Here is a 15,928-nt window from a genome sequence, read left to right on the forward strand (position 1 = left end):
AATCTCAGCGACAATAGAAAGTAGGACTGAATTATAACCACAAATATAAATATCTGAGTCATGCTGATAGAAATGGTTGAGTAAATAAAAATTGGAGGAGAGCCCTGGCCGCTTGGCTCAGTGGATAGAACGTTGGCCTGTGGACTGAAGGGTCCCAGGTTCAATTCCTGCCAAGGACACATGCCTGGCTTGCAGGCTGGATCCCCAGTAGGGGGTGTGCAGAAGGCAGCTTATCAATGATTCTCTCTCATCATTGATGTTTCTATCTCTCTCTCTCTCTCCCTTCCTCTCTGAAATCAATAAAGAAATATACTTTAAAAAAAATTGGTGGAGACAAATAAGTCCCTCCTGCAGAAGATTCCAAATAACCTATGTAGTATTGCACGTAAAGGAGGGAAGAATAACACCCTGTGCCCTGAGTGGGGCCACTTGCCACAAGGAGTAGTAATTTTATAGTGGAGAATGCTGACAAAAACTATTTCAGTGAGAGTCTTAAATTATGTTGATAGCTTATGCCTTTAATATGATAAAAAAAAATGGCACTTCACCTTCATAATCTTCCTCTAAAAAAACCACATAAACCCTGGCTAATCATAAGAAAAACATCAGACACCCTGGCTGGTGTGGGTCAGTTGGTTGGGTGTCCTCCCATGCACCTATGAGTTGCTAGTTCGATTCCTGATTAGGGCACATGCCTGGGTTTTGGGCTCAGTCTTCAATGGGAAGTGTGCAGAAGGCAGCCAATCAATGTTCTACTCGCAGGTTGATCTCTCTCTCTCTAAAATCAATTTTTAAAAACATTTTTTTTAAAATACAATACCTCAGGGTTTATCAATTGACCCCAAGAGCCCTTAGGTTAACCAGATATTCATGGTGCATGGAGGGTGCTAGCCTGTGATTATGAAGACCTGGGTTGACATATTCAGCTCCATCACCTTCCAATATTGAGAGCTGCTACTCATAACTTAACCTTCCAAAGCCTTATTCTCCTTACCATGTAAGGAGTATTCCTTGGTTATTATTAAATGAAGTAAAGTGGACACAGAGTAGATGCTCAATGGATGGCCTGGAATCTGTCACATTTGAATTAACTTGGTAGCTAACTAGATCAAGCACTTACTTTGTGTAAGTCCTTTATTCACACTGTCTTGGTCTTCCCATCAGCCCTGTGACCAGAGGGAACGCTCTGTGCACTCAGCCAAACCGGTTAGGGCCTAATGTGATCTTGGAACATAAAAAGGACATTGAGTAAAAACTGAGGAAATCTGAGTAACAGATTTATTAAATAATGTATAGGCATTGATTCATTAACTGTAACAAATGTACCACAGTATTGTAAGGTATTAATAATAGGGGAAACCGTGAATGAGGTAGCATGGGGGTAGTTATATGGGGGGAACTCTCCCAATTCTCTGATCAAATTTTTAATCTAAAACTATTCTAAAAAATAAAGTATCACTAAGTGTAATAAAATAATAAATAAGAGAAGGTGTCAACGAAGAATAGAAGAATGAAAAAAATTGGAAATATAATCTATTTTTAAAAACAGTCTACAATACAGTGCAATATAAAACTAACAATTCTATAAACCAGTACATGATAATTTAAAGCAGGAAGGTTTAACATTTTTTAAATTATAAAATATGTTCTTATAGAAATTCACAAAGCATATTTGTACAGCTTAACTTACACTTATTAAGAACTATTCACATCTATTAATAACCATAGAGTGAACAAAGTAGAACCACATCCCAGGTCAAGAAACACTCTATTGCCAGTCACTCGGTATCTGACTCAGGCTCCTCTTTCGGGAGCACTGCCTCATCTGCCTTTGCTACTAACCCTGTCCGATCTACAAGCATATTAATTTCAGTAAACAATACGAAAGTAAAACTGTACCCATTTTTTTTAAACTTTATAGGACCTTTAAAAATAAACCTTTAAGAAGAGAATGTTTTCATGTACCCGTTTGTGTGTATTTTTCCTTCGTTTGTGTCACGCACAGAGCTGGACTTTGTTTTGTGGGCTGCATTCAATTGTATAGACCAGGGGGTCCTCAAACTACGGCCCACGGGCCACATGCAAATACAAATATTGTATTTGTTCCCGTTTTGTTTTTTACTTCAAAATAAGATATGTGCAGTGTGCATAGGAATTTGTTCATAGTTTTTTTAAAAACTATAGTCCAGCCCTCCAACGGTCTGAGGGACAGTGAACTGGCCCCCTGTTTAAAAAGTTTGAGGACCCCTGGTATAGACCTTGCTACTGCCACTGAGCCTTTGCGTTGTTTCCTTTTCTGACCTCTTACTCCGCTGTTGTGAACATCCTCCCACACATCTATTGGAGTACCCCGCACCAGTACCTACAAATTAAGCTCTTGGTCATAGATCATGTGAATTCAAATTTTACCTTGCTACTGTTTCTCAACAGTTTTCACCAATTACACACTCACTAGCTTCACAGGAGGGTACTCACTGCTCTTCACTTTTTTATTCGGTGCTTCATATGCCTGAGGGTTACTGAAATTCTGTAAGGGAGGGCTGGGGCCAGGGGAAAGGTGGTTAGCTTCTTTGAAATGTTTCCTTCTGTATCCAAACTATCATTTTTAATTTCCAAAATTTATTCTGAGTTTGTCCACTCTGTGCATCTTCAATAGTAAAGACTACGTCAAAATAACCATCAACTCTCCCTGTATCACTTAGATATTCTAAGTGCTTCTCCCTCCTTGTTCAAAGAGCTATGCTGATTGAATATGGATGTCACATCATCTCAAGTGCTGTTTTAAATTGCCAATGCCTTATTTCAAGTTGAAAAATATTCAAATACAGCCCTAGCTGGTTTTGCTCAGTGGACAGAGAATCGGCCTGCGGACCAAAGTGTCCTGGGTTCGATTCTGGTCAAGGGTACATACTTGGGTTGTGGGCTCAATCCCCAGTAGGGGGCATGCAGGAGGCAGCCGATCAATGATTCTGTATTATCATTGATGTTTCTATCTCTCTCTCCCTCCCCCTTCTCTGAAATCAATAAAAACACTTAATAAATTAGTGATTAAAAAAAAAGAAAAATATTCAAATACCTAATATGAGTCACAAGGTTCTATGGTTCTTCTTCTATTCTATGACTCATACAAACAAGCTTCCTTTCTATTCCACAGTAGAGCTATAACATTTGCTGTTTTCTCTAAGTGGAAACCAACTCCTTTTGTCAATTGGGTCTCAGAAAGGTCTCCTGCTCTGAGCTTTCCCTGATCACCAGAACCCACGCCAGCCCCTGCCAATTCTGCCCTACTGACCCATCCCCACATATTACCAATTGGAATAATCTTCTTAATGTATTTAATGGATTTGTTTATTGAAATGAATCAGGGAATTAACCACATAAAATATACATATAGCCCGACTGGAATGGCTCTGTGGTTGAGCATCTACCTATGAACCAGGAGGTCACGGTTTGATTCCCGGTCAGGGCATATGCCTGGGTTTTGGGCTCGATCCCCTGTTGGGAGTGTGCAGGAGACGGCTGATCAATGATTCTCTCTCATCATTGATGTTTCTATCTCTCTCTCCCTCTCCTTTCCTCTCTGAAATCAATAAAATATATAAAAATATAAAAATATATACATACATATAGCTTTGAAACAGCAAGAAGACTTGAAGAGAAAAAATTTGGATGATGGTACTTTTGTCCTCTGCTTGCTCATGTCCCCCAGCAAGTCAGGTACCACTGCTTAGCCCAGTGCCAAATGATTTCCACACAGTCATCCTGAAGATAATGTCTGTACATCCAATTCCCCAGCCAGGCAGTCAAGCAGAACCCCACAACCATCCCCAACTTCATTCACCAACTCCACACAATTTTACTAGGCCATAAAAATATGTTTTGCTTAAAATGTTTTGATATAATTACTAAGACAAGTGCAGAAATCAATAACCTCAAACCCTCAATTGGTTGAATGAACAATATTAGAAAAAAAGTCAGATATCGGTTACCTTTAGTATATTTGTGAACAAATACTGGTGATAGCATTTTAAACATATCAATGACTCAGAAAGATCATAACTGTTTTTTGAGTATCTGCTGACCTAATTGGTCAAAGGGGCCTGGTTTAGCAGGAGAGGGTGTTGGGTGGGGGAAGAGTAGAAAGAGAAGAAAAGGGAGGGAGACTGGAGGGGAACCAAAGCCCAGGATTCTTCTGAAGATGGGCAACCTCCACAGCTGTTCCAGAGGATGGGAGTCTGGGATATATCCGGCTTTGGCAAACTCAGCAGAACCTTCAGGGTGCACATGGACACGGGGTGTCCAGTGGGTGAAAGCTCAGTTGGCCACACAGGAGTTAGCAGTGTCCAAGGACATTCCAGGGTCGGGGAGAAAGAATAAACTATGGCGAACTTGTTAAATACCAGGAACTCAGCCTGTCCAGAGGCAACAACAGGGGAACTCTCATGCAAGACCAGTGACTTACAAACTTGCTCACAGCTTTGAGATGTAAATGTGGCCAGGCTCAATGAATCTCCACACAAAAGAACATGTAGAACAAACGTAGGTGTCCCCTGGGTTTAGGGGACGGGAGCACAGCAGCACCCAGAAGCCACCTTAGGATGCTGGGACCAGCAGTGCTGGGCTGTCCATGGAGGGTTTGTCCTCAGGCACAGGCTGGGTTTTGGGATCCGGAGCTGTGAGCACTGCGCCCACTAGGCGGCGCCTCTTAGCCGGGACCTGAACAATGGACTCTTGAGTCCCCTGTTCCCGAGGACGACGACCACTTGCACCATCACGTGTGCCAGTTGGCTGGAGACCCTGGGCAGATGGGCCCGAGGGTGGCTGTGAGGATGGGTTGGGCTTTGAGGAGCAGAGGGCCGCGGCAGCCGCGGGCTGTGCAGCAGAGGCAGAACCATGGCCTAGCGAGGGGCGCAGGCATGGCTTGCGCACAAGGGCCGCAGATCTCCAGGCCGCCCTGCCCTCCCTCCAGACACTCAGCTCCTGGCTGCCCGGCGCCGTGGGCTCCACGTGGTCCACAACAGTCCGGTCCTGCCCGCGTTTCCACAGCTCATAGCGCTCGGGCTGCAGGAGGCGCACGAACACGTCCATGGAGAAGCTCACCCGGGCCTCCCCGCAGCTGCACTGAGAGGCCACTTTGCCATAGTCGACCCATCGCGGGGTGGCAAAGTTGATGGCCTCCGCACAGTTGAAGCCATGGTTGAAGCCAGCGTGGTAGCCATAGGGAAAGGTCACCATGAACTCTCCAGCCTCCTGAGTGATGCGACTGAACGGGACCCCGTTCTCCTTGAGGACAGTGGGCGAGATGAGGGCCACCTTGTGCCGCAGGAAGGCCTGGCAGCCCCGAGAGCTGCCCGGGAAAAGGTCCCTGGCCAGGCGCTCCAGGCGCTGGCCGTGCTCTGGGGGCACCGCGTACCACGTTTTGGGCTCCCCGAAGTGCAGGTAGTTGATGCTGTAAAGGTCCATGTCCTCCGTGTGCCAAGCGAAGGTGGTCTTCCACATGCCAAAGTACAGGTAGGGGGTGTTGACGCCTTCGATGACAACCCCACACTCCTGCTCCAGCAGGTCCTGGATGGTTCCCAGGTGGCCAAGGTTCCATTGTTTAGTGTTGGCATCAAATAAGGAGCCACTGATGTCAGCGCCATATATGGGCGAGTCGTACAGGCGCGTTTTCCAGTATTTCCGCTCCAGATCCTCAAAGTCCAAGTGTGGTGGAGTCTGATACTGCCCACTATTTGCCAACAGGCGATACTCGCCCACTGTCATGGCCCTCTTCTTTTTGTGGTATTGAATGAACACACCTGCTCGCCCAGACGCCACCTGCTGGAGGGGATTGGCTATCACCATGTCATTGACATCATCGTAGGTCTGTCTGGCTTTCCATTCCTTTGGTGGAATGATCTTAGCCAGGCCAGCTCGGTGAGCACCTTGGGATTCTATGGAAGCAATATATTTATCGAAATCATTAAACTCTTCTTTGGTTGGATAAAATATCATTATGTTACAATTTGGATTCTGGGCACAATTAGCCTTAGACTTTATAGCTTCCATCAATAAGCAAACTCCAAAGATTTTAAGTATGTTAGATAGTTGAGGACGCTGGAAAAACGCTTTTTCAAAAATGGATTTGAATATCTATGAGGTAGGAGGAGCTTATGTGATAAGTCATCAAGCTATTATGACTTTTATGCAAACTAGATGGTAATGTTTATTAGGCCTGCTGATTCACCAGGCGACTCCACTCCTGTGATATTCCTCAGTTGGCTCTCCTCTGGAGTGCTACTGAATTATGAAGTCCTGGCTGTGGTATACCAAGTGTAGTGTCTTCTGATCAGTCTTTAAAGCAAAATCTGTAAGAAAAAATACAAAAAGGTTAAAATATTTAGAAAAAGTTATTGGAGAACTACAAATAAAATACCACCATGGGATATTATTGAAAATTCCAAGAAAGGCTACCATTTTATAACTTTACAATAAGAGAGATGGTGTGGATGTGGAACAATTGGAATTTTTATACCTCAGCAGAGAGAATGGAAATTATTACATTCACTTTGGAAAATGATTTGGACAGTATCTATTAAAATTGAGCATATGCATTGTGTAAAAGAGAACATATACAAGTGCTATGATCCAACTGTTATCACATGCAAGGAAATGTGTCCAGCTGTTCACTGAAAGTCACATTCAAGAATGTTCATAACTACACTATTTCTAGTAGCCAAATACTAGGAACAACTCAAATGTCCATCACAGCAGAATGGGTAAATATATTGTGGTGTAGTCATACAATGGAATACAGTGTATCAATTAAGATAAACAAAAACTACATTTAAATAAAGGAATAATTTAATAAGCATAACAATGAGCAAAATTATGCATACTTAAAATAAGGTAATCTATGTTAGAAGTCAGAGTGATTACCTTTGGGAAAGAAAGAGGTTGTGAGACCCCCTTACCTTTGGGGGTTAAAAGGGGTCTCTGGAGTGATGTTAATATTCTGTTCTGAACCTAAGTGCTAGTTACACAGCCATCAAAATAGCTAATGTGATAATTCATCGAGCTATTATGACTTTCATAAATTGACATATGTTTATTTAAAAATAGAGTTTAGGCCTGGCTGGTGTTGCTCAGTGGTTGAACGTTGACTTAGGGTCAAGGTTCAATTCGGGTCAGGGCACATGCCTGGATTTCGGACTTTATCCCCAGTAGGGGGAGTGAAGGAGGCAGCTGATCAATGATTCTCTCTCATCACTGATGTTTCTCTCCCTCCCTCTCCCTTCCTCTCTGAAATCAATAAAAATATATTTTTTTTAAAATAGAGTTTAGGGTGAAAAGCATTCAAGAACAGTAAAAGACATATTTCATTATATTAAAAGTAAAAGGATGCATGATTGAAAATAAATGAACTGAACATTCAATTGAAGGGAAGAAGAGTATAGAAATAACAAAAATAAAGATGTTATTAATGAAAGATAATACATGCAAAACAGAGATGATGACCAAAATGTTCTTTGAAGAGACTAATAAAAGCAACAAATCTGAGCAAAACTGATCAAGAGAAAGGATAGAAGGTAAAAATAAACAATATTAGGAATTGAATAGTACACTAAGCTAGTAATATAATAAGGAATATATTAAAATATATTAAATATAAAAATATATACATACATATATACAAACATCTCAAATGTCAATGTTTGCAATTTGCATCAAAATTTTGAAAAGAGAACAGAACAATTTTCTAGAGAGGAAATATATCCAAAATGAACCCAAGAAAAAACATAAACCTTGAATACACCAGTATAAAAATCTGATTTAAAATATGACCCCTAAAAACTCATTTTTCACATCATTTTATAGGTGAGTCTAACAAATTTTAAAGAAACAGTTAAGTCTTATTATGGAAGTTCTTTCAGGGTACAGAAAGTTGGGAGAGCTACTCAGAGGAGGTTATTATCTCTGATAGCAAAATCAGAAAAGGACAACAGAAAAAAACGCTACAGGCCATTTTGATAAGTGTAAACGAAAGCATGCTAAATAGAATACTATCCAATCAAATACACCAATATATTAAAAGAATACTACATCATAACCTAATAGGATATATCCCAGGAATGCAAGGATGAATTCAACATCAGAAAATCAAATGATCTAATTCAGAGTGTTAATGAAGGAAGTGAACATTTTCATCTTGTAGGTACCAAAAAGTACTTGAAACTCAACATCCATTCATGAGTTTAAAATTCTCTAGTTATAAAACATTAAGAAAAACCACACAATGCAATTTACGGATGAGGTATCATAGAACTGTACACTTGAAACCTATATAACTTTATTAATTGATGTCACCAATAAATTTAATTAAAAAGGAAAAAAAAGACTTCTATAAGGTACAGGGTTTCATGTAAAAAATAAATAGCGGGCCCTAGCCGGTTTGGTTCAGTGAATAGAGCCTGCGGACCGAAGGATCCCGGGTTCAATTCCGGTCAAGGGCACATACCTCAGTTGCAGGCTCCTCCCCGGCCGGGGCCCTGGTTGGGGCTCATGCAGGAGACAACCAATCAATGTGCTTCTCTCACATCTATATTTTTCTTTCCTTTTCTCTTCCACTCTCTCTAAAAATCAATGGAAAAATATCCTCAGGTGAGGATTTAAAAATACATACATACATAGCATTGGCCCCTGTGGCTCAGTGGATTGAGCGCCGTCCCATGCACGAAGGGATCACTTATTTGATTCCCTGTCAGGGCACAGGATCCCCAGTGGTGGGCATGCATGAGGCAGCCAATCAATGTTTCTCTCTCTCTCGTCCTCTCCTCTCTATCTAAAAATCACAAAAACATATTTAAGAAAAAATAAATAGCATGTAACATTCTTTATTTTAATCCTCACCGAACGATATTTTTCCATTGCTTTTAGATAGAGTGGAAGGGAGGTGGAGGGAGTGAGAGGAGAGATAGACACATCAATTGGTTGCCTCCCGAATGCGCCCCTACTGGCGGGGAATCAAGCCTGCAACCGCAACCAAGGTACATGCTCTTGACCTGGAATTGAACCACCACCCTTTGGAGTGGGGGGAGTGGAGGAGTGGGGGCAAGGGGGCATGCTCTAATCACTGAGCAACTGGCCAGGGGGCAAGTATCATACATAATAGTAAAACAAAAGAAATATTCTCACCGAAGTTAAAAAGATACATCAGCAAACTATTTCATTAACGCAATCTCAAGTGGTCCCTTAATACCCGTTTGCTAATCCTCTTACAATCTCCTAATTTCTAAGGTTTTCCATTCTCCAAATATTCTATTTCACCTTCCCCTCTAAAACTTCCAGAACACCTCCTCCATCTAGTTAGAATCCTTCAAATGTCCTTGAAGTCTCTACATGATCTGGTCCACCATTACCTTGTGACTTTACCTCTTCCTGCTCCACCCCTTGCCTCTCAGTTCCAACCATCTTCCTGTTTCTCAAATAAGCCCGGTATTCTGCCTGATGGTCTTTGCACACAGGCAACTCTCTTACCTTCTTAGCCTCAGCTCAAGTATCACCTTCTCGGAAAGATCTCCTCTGATGGCCTTGTTTTCTCTCAAGAAAACATCTCCAAATAAAACATGTATTGACGATCAGAGCCCATGAGTGTCTCTTGAAATTCTAGTCAGATCCGCCCCACCCTAATTATATTATCCCTAGTCCACTTACAATGGAATCCAATCAACTATATAAGCTTCTCTTCCAACTGAACCACCCTCCCTTTGTTCTAGTAAACTTATTTTCAATCTTATCACAAAACATGGGTATTTTACTTAATTTTTTTTTCTTTGAGATTTCTTACAAGAAAATATAGGAGAGAAAGGACTGCCATCCCTCAACAAGTCTGAAATATTTTTTACTCTTTTTATTTTTTTTGAAATCATATTTTTTTAAATAAAATAATAATAAAAACAATTTATAAGCGTAAACAAACAGCTTCCTCCACAGTCAGAGCTACAGTGCCTGGGGGAGTCGCTAAGAACTTGGAGGGGTTAATGCCCAGCTCCCTAGTACAAGTAAAATCACTTAGCCTTGCCGAAACCGGTTTGGCTCAGTGGATAGAGTGTTGGCCTGCGGACTGAAAGGTCCCAGGTTCGATTCCGGTCAAGGGCATGTACCTTGGTTGTGGGGCACATCCCCAGTAGGATATGTGCAGGAGGCAGCTGATGGATGTTTCTCTCTCATTGATGTTTCTAACTCTCTATCTCTCTCCCTTCCTCTCTGTAAAAAATCAATAAAATATATTTTTTTTAAAAATCACTTAGCCTCACCAGTCAGGAGGCTCAGACATACTCCTATCTTCAGTTGGTGCCTGATATCAGAGGAGACTTTCTAGATATTCTGAATCCACTTGAATTCGCCCTATAAACTTATTGGAAATGTCTGAGTTACTGGCTCTGAATAAATTCCCCAAAGTTTGCCAGAAACCATGAACAAATCCAAGTTTTGGGGGTCTACACATTTCAGGGCCCACTTAGGAACACAAAGATTTCTCTGGTAAAGCTGCCAGAATGGAGGAAAGGTTGTGAGGTGCCGCTAGCACAATTTCCAGGACACAAAACGCTATTAGCATTCAGGGCTGCTGAGGACCAAGGTGAGAAGCTCCCAGAGGCGGGAAACCCCCTTCCCTTTAGAAATCAAGGCATTTCATCTTTCTCACCCTGCAGTCTCCCCATCAAGACTACAAATATCAGCTTGCCTGCCTGCCATTGCTCAAAATAATAGAAAACGCCCCCATCTCCATAGTCCCCTAGAATCTTGGCACCGGAGATCCATTCAGACAAGAGAATTCTGGGGCTAAGTCCCAATCCTCCTCTACCCCCGTACCTAGGGAGGCCTTTACAATTTGGCTTCTTTGACCAAACATAAATCCTTTTTCCTTTGGGCCTGGGGTCAGCGGGCAGAAATAGCCAAGGAAAGGCTTGCTCTCTGTAACCACCTGCTTGTGGCTTCTAAGAGTGTTCCAATCTGATGTTTGCGGCTGACCTGAATGCTAATGGCAGGGGCCTTTGAGAGCAGTGGCTCTTGGCACCTCTGCCCCACTTGGACCTTCCTGCACCAGTGAATCTGCAGAGGGTGAGACAAGGAGGACCACTACACTCCTCCCATTTTCCAAGTTTAATGTATAGGATGAATGGAGGGTTACAACTGGTGAAACAATCTCTAGGTCTCTAAAGAACAGTGTTTCTCAACCTGTGGGTCGCGACCCCTTTGGGGGTCGAACGACCCTTTCACAGGGGTCGCCTAAGACCATCAGAAAACACATATATAATTACATATTGTTTTTGTGATTAATCACTATACTTTAATTATGTTCAATTTGTAACAATGAAATTGGGGGTCACCACAACATGAGGAACTGTATTAAGGGGTCGCGGCATTAGGAAGGTTGAGAACCACTGCTATAGAACTTATTGCTAATAAATGGGGCTGGTGGAGGGGAAGTGGATGACAATCTGGTTCATGCTTGCAGAAGCATGACAAATTCAATTAATTTAGATTCTAAAAATTGGGTGGAAATAACATCACTCTCTCCCTATTCCAGATACACCTGATGAGCACTCAGGGATAGATTATGATGAAGGAGCAGCATTGCCCAAAAATAACCCTAGGTGTCCACCCTGGAATGTCTGAACAATGGGCTAGCCCAGAGCCCTGACAAGTTGGATGGGAAGTGCTCATGCTCAGCTTCCCACAGGAATAATGGCTTCCTTCCCATTGCAGGAGGACTAGATCACCCAAAATGACCCAAGGTCCCCAGCTGTCTCCTAAAGTACAGGGCTCTGGCTCTCCCAGACAACTGTTTTCCTCTTCTCACATTCTCCTTTCCAAATTTCTCTTCCTTTTTAGTCCTTAAATTCTACCCCTTCTTAAATGAACTTGATTTGATCCCTTATCTTCTTTTATTGCCTCAACAAAATACCATCTCTTCCTAATCTCCTCTAGTTCTCTCTTAGCACTTACCATTTTTACCTTATATAATGTGAACAGCTAGAATCACCTTTATTTAGCACTTAATCTTTGCCAGGCCCTTTAATAAACACTTCTATACAGTATCTCATTCAAACTTTATAACTAGTCAATGAAGTTCATACTATCATTATCACCTTCATGGAGGAAGAAAGTGAGGTGTAGAAAAATGTGTATTAAACTCAATAATTTGTGTTCGCAATTTCCTAGAGTTATCTCTGTACTTGTCTCATCTTCCATATAAAAGTATTTTGAGCCCAGCTGGTGTGGCTCAATGGTTGAAGGCTGACCTATGAACCAGGAGGTCACAGTTCGATTCCTGGTCAGAGCAAATGCTCAGGTTGTGGGCTTGATCCCCAGTGAGGGGTGTGCAGGAGGCAACTGATCTGTGATTCTCTCTCATCACTGATGTTTCTATATCTGTCTCCCTCTCCTTTCCTCTGAAATCAATTTTTCAAAAAAAGTATTTTGAGGGCATGGTCTATGTCCTGTTCATCATTGTATTTTCTGAGGAATCTTTGTACTTTATAGAGTATGCACTCCAAAAATTGTTATGTGGAGAAAAGGAAACCTTAGTGCACTGCTCGTAGGAATGTAGACTGGTGCAGCGACAGCAGAAAACTATGTGGACTTCCCTCAAAAAATTACAAATGGAACTGCCATTTGACCCAGTGATCTCACTTCTAGGATATATCCTAAGAATACCAAAACACCAATCAGGAAGAATATATGCACCCCTATGTTCATAGCAGCATTATTTACAATAGCTAAGATCTGGAAACAGCCCAAGTCCCCATCAGTAGATGAGTGTATATAAAAAAAAGGATCTCTTACTTTTTGAGACAGTATGGAGGGACCTGGAGATTATTATGTTACGTGAAATAAGGCTGTCAGAGAAAGACAAGTATCACATTATCTCACTAATATGTGTGGAATCTAATGAACAAAATAAATGGATAAATAAAAAATAACCAGAGGCAAGGAATCTCAGAGGGAAAGGAGGAGGAGGTGTGGGAAGAGATTAACCAAAGAATTTATATGCATTGCCTGTGGACATAGACAACAGGGCTGGAGGCCTGGGGCGGGCAAGAACCTGGTGGAGAGGTGCAATGGAGGAAAAAAGAGGGGACATCTACAGTACTCTCAACAATAAAAGAGAGAGAAAGAGAGGAAGGAAGGAAGGAAGGAAGGAAGGAAGGAGGGAAGGAAGGAAGGAAGGAAGGAAGGAAAGAAAGGAAGGAAGGGAGGGAGGGGGGGAGGGAGGGAGGGAGGGAGGAAGGGACAATTTGTCACAAACTGCAGTCTCTCCTCCTATGGTTACATTCCATCTTTCGTCCTGCTCTCCTATCTCAAGAGAAGAGTTACTCCTCCTCTCCAGGGTTAAGGTCTCCAGTTAAACTCATTAAATCAATACCTTATACCAGTGGTTCTTAACCTTCCTGATGCCGTGATCCTTTAATACAGTTCCTCATGTTGTGGTGACCCCCAACCATAGAATTATTTTCGTTGCTACTTCATAACTGTAATTTTGCTACTGTTATGAATCGTAATGTAAATATCTGATATGCAGGATGTATTTTCATGGTTACAAATTGAACATAATTAAAGCACAGTGATTAATCACAAAAACAATATGTAATTATATATGTGTTTTCCAATGGTCTTAGGTGACCCCTGTGACCCACAGGTTGAGAACCGCTGCCTTACTGTTCAAGGATTGTAGTCAATTAAATAATCACTATCCTCTTTGTCTCTCTTAAATCATCAGTCTTCAGTCTCTTTGCTGATTTAAGCTACTGTCTTCTCTCACCTCCCAAACATTTAAGCTACTGTCTTCTCTCACCTCCCTTTCAATACCAAACATGTCGAAACATAAATGACAACAGTTTACATTCACAAACCCATCTCCTCATCTCTACACCCCGGGAGGCAGCCTGTGCTCTCCTTACCTTCCTTACAGAGGAGTCCACCGATCCAGCTTGCCTTCCTCTCCTACTCTACAGCTGTCATCACCCAAACGAGACCTTTAAGTTCTACAAATGACAAGATTACCAGTGTCACATGATAGTCTCCCATCTCATGCTGATTTTTTTAAATCTCAGATATTCTACAACCCCCTGGCAATGTCAAGGAGACATCTGATTGGTGGGGTTGCTCTTACATCAGTCGGGGCAAAGCAGAGGTACAAATCCTCAGTTCATCCTAGCTCAGCCGTGGGCAAACTACGGCCCGAGGGCCGGATCCGGCCCGTTTGAAATGAATAAAACTAAAAAAAAAAAAGACCGTACCCTTTTATGTAATGATGTTTACTTTGAATTTATATTAGTTCACACAAACACTCCATCCATGCTTTTGTTCCGGCCCTCCGGTCCAGTTTAAGAACCCATTGTGGCCCTCGGGTCAAAAAGTTTGCCCACCCCTGTCCTAGCTTGATGCCTATGTCGGTGGCCAGAGCTGTTTTATGCCTGGGACATATAAAAAATTCTACAATGATTTTACTATAAATTCTTTATGTGTTTTTCTGGAATACATAATCAAATATTTCATTCTTTCTATCTGAAAACTTGATCTGAAGAAATGAAAAAAAAAGTGAAAGTTTAGAGGAGCTAGATATGAGAAACTTACAAATCATGTAAGGGTCTTTCCCCTAAGAAATAATAACATGCTGCTCAGCCAGCATGGCTCAGTGGTTGAGCATCAACCTATGAACCAGGAGGTCACGGTTCGATCCCCAGTAAGGACACATGCCCAGGTTGTGGGCTCGATCTCCAATGTGGGAGATGCAGAAGGCAGCCAATCAATGATTCTCATCATTGATGTTTCTATTTCTCTCTCCTTCTCCCTTCCTCTCTGAAATCAATAAAAATATATTTTTTTTAAAAAAGAACAACATGCTATGAATATCACACAAGCCCTCATTTCTTACTGAATTATTAATATACAATTAAAATAAGCTTTGAGTTTGTGGTGTTTTTTTTTATAAACTAAATTATTTCCTTTCTACATTTCTAAGGATTCTAGAAAGAATGAAGCATATACATAATTCTTCAGATATTGGGCCTCAAAGGAAATATTCTGATTTTGTGTGATTCTATGCTCGGAACTGGCCAGGCACAATGACAATGCCCTTCAGTGCTTCCCACAAATCAGTCACTTCTCTGAGAGACTTGGTCTCAAATGGTTGCTTTTACTGTGAGACTGCCTTTCTGCTTCTTTTGTTAGGGGTGGGAGGGAGAAATAGAATAGTGGAGACTAGCTATAGTTATAAGAAATATTAATCATGCTCTGCAAACCGTGATTGTTTTGTTCTGATTAAAGAAAGCATATTTTGATCTTGGTGGGAGTGGTAAGCCTGGGACCTGGGAGTTAACCTGCAAATGTGGTCCATTCTCCTCATCCCAGAACTGCCTATTATCATGCAAAGACTAACAATCTTGTTGCCAAAACAATAGCACGGCCCTTTGCAACCCCTCAATCCGATTACCTGTAATCCGTAACTATTTTATCCATTTTTTTCCCCTTTGCCTACTTCCCCATGCCTGTAATACCCATTTTTATTCTCTTTACATACCTATTCTTATTCCTTTTGCCTACTTCCCCATGTAATCTTTGTCCTTCTATCCCAGTGGTTCTCAACCTTCCCAATGCCGTGACCCTTTAATACAGTTCCTCATGTTGCGGTGACCCCCAACCATAGAATTATTTTCGTTGCTACTTCATAACTGTAATTTTGCTACTGTTATGAATCGTAATGTAAATATCTGATATGCAGGATGTGTTTTCATGGTTACAAATTGAACATAATTAAAGCATAGTGATTAATCACAAAAACAATATGTAATTATATATGTGTTTTCCGATGGTCTTAGGCAACCCCTGTGAAAGGGTCGTTCGACCCCCAAAGGGGTCGCGACCCACAGGTTGAGAACCGCTG

The 15,928-nt window shown here is 41.7% G+C and overlaps 1 protein-coding gene across 1 annotated transcript in view; it reads right to left on the reverse strand.

The window, feature by feature from the left end:
- Window positions 1–4,593: 4,593 nt before the first annotated feature.
- Window positions 4,594–15,928, reverse strand: part of KDM4D (lysine (K)-specific demethylase 4D) — a 37,277-nt gene continuing 25,942 nt past the window's right edge. The window contains exon 3 of the mRNA XM_005883073.2: window positions 4,594–6,347. Within this exon, the coding sequence (XP_005883135.1) occupies window positions 4,594–6,048 (1,455 nt within the window). The 5' untranslated portion in view covers window positions 6,049–6,347. The remainder of the gene's footprint in view (window positions 6,348–15,928) is intronic.

Source organism: Myotis brandtii, unplaced genomic scaffold, assembly GCF_000412655.1.
Source record: "Myotis brandtii unplaced genomic scaffold, ASM41265v1 scaffold76, whole genome shotgun sequence".
Taxonomy (NCBI): domain Eukaryota; kingdom Metazoa; phylum Chordata; class Mammalia; order Chiroptera; family Vespertilionidae; genus Myotis; species Myotis brandtii.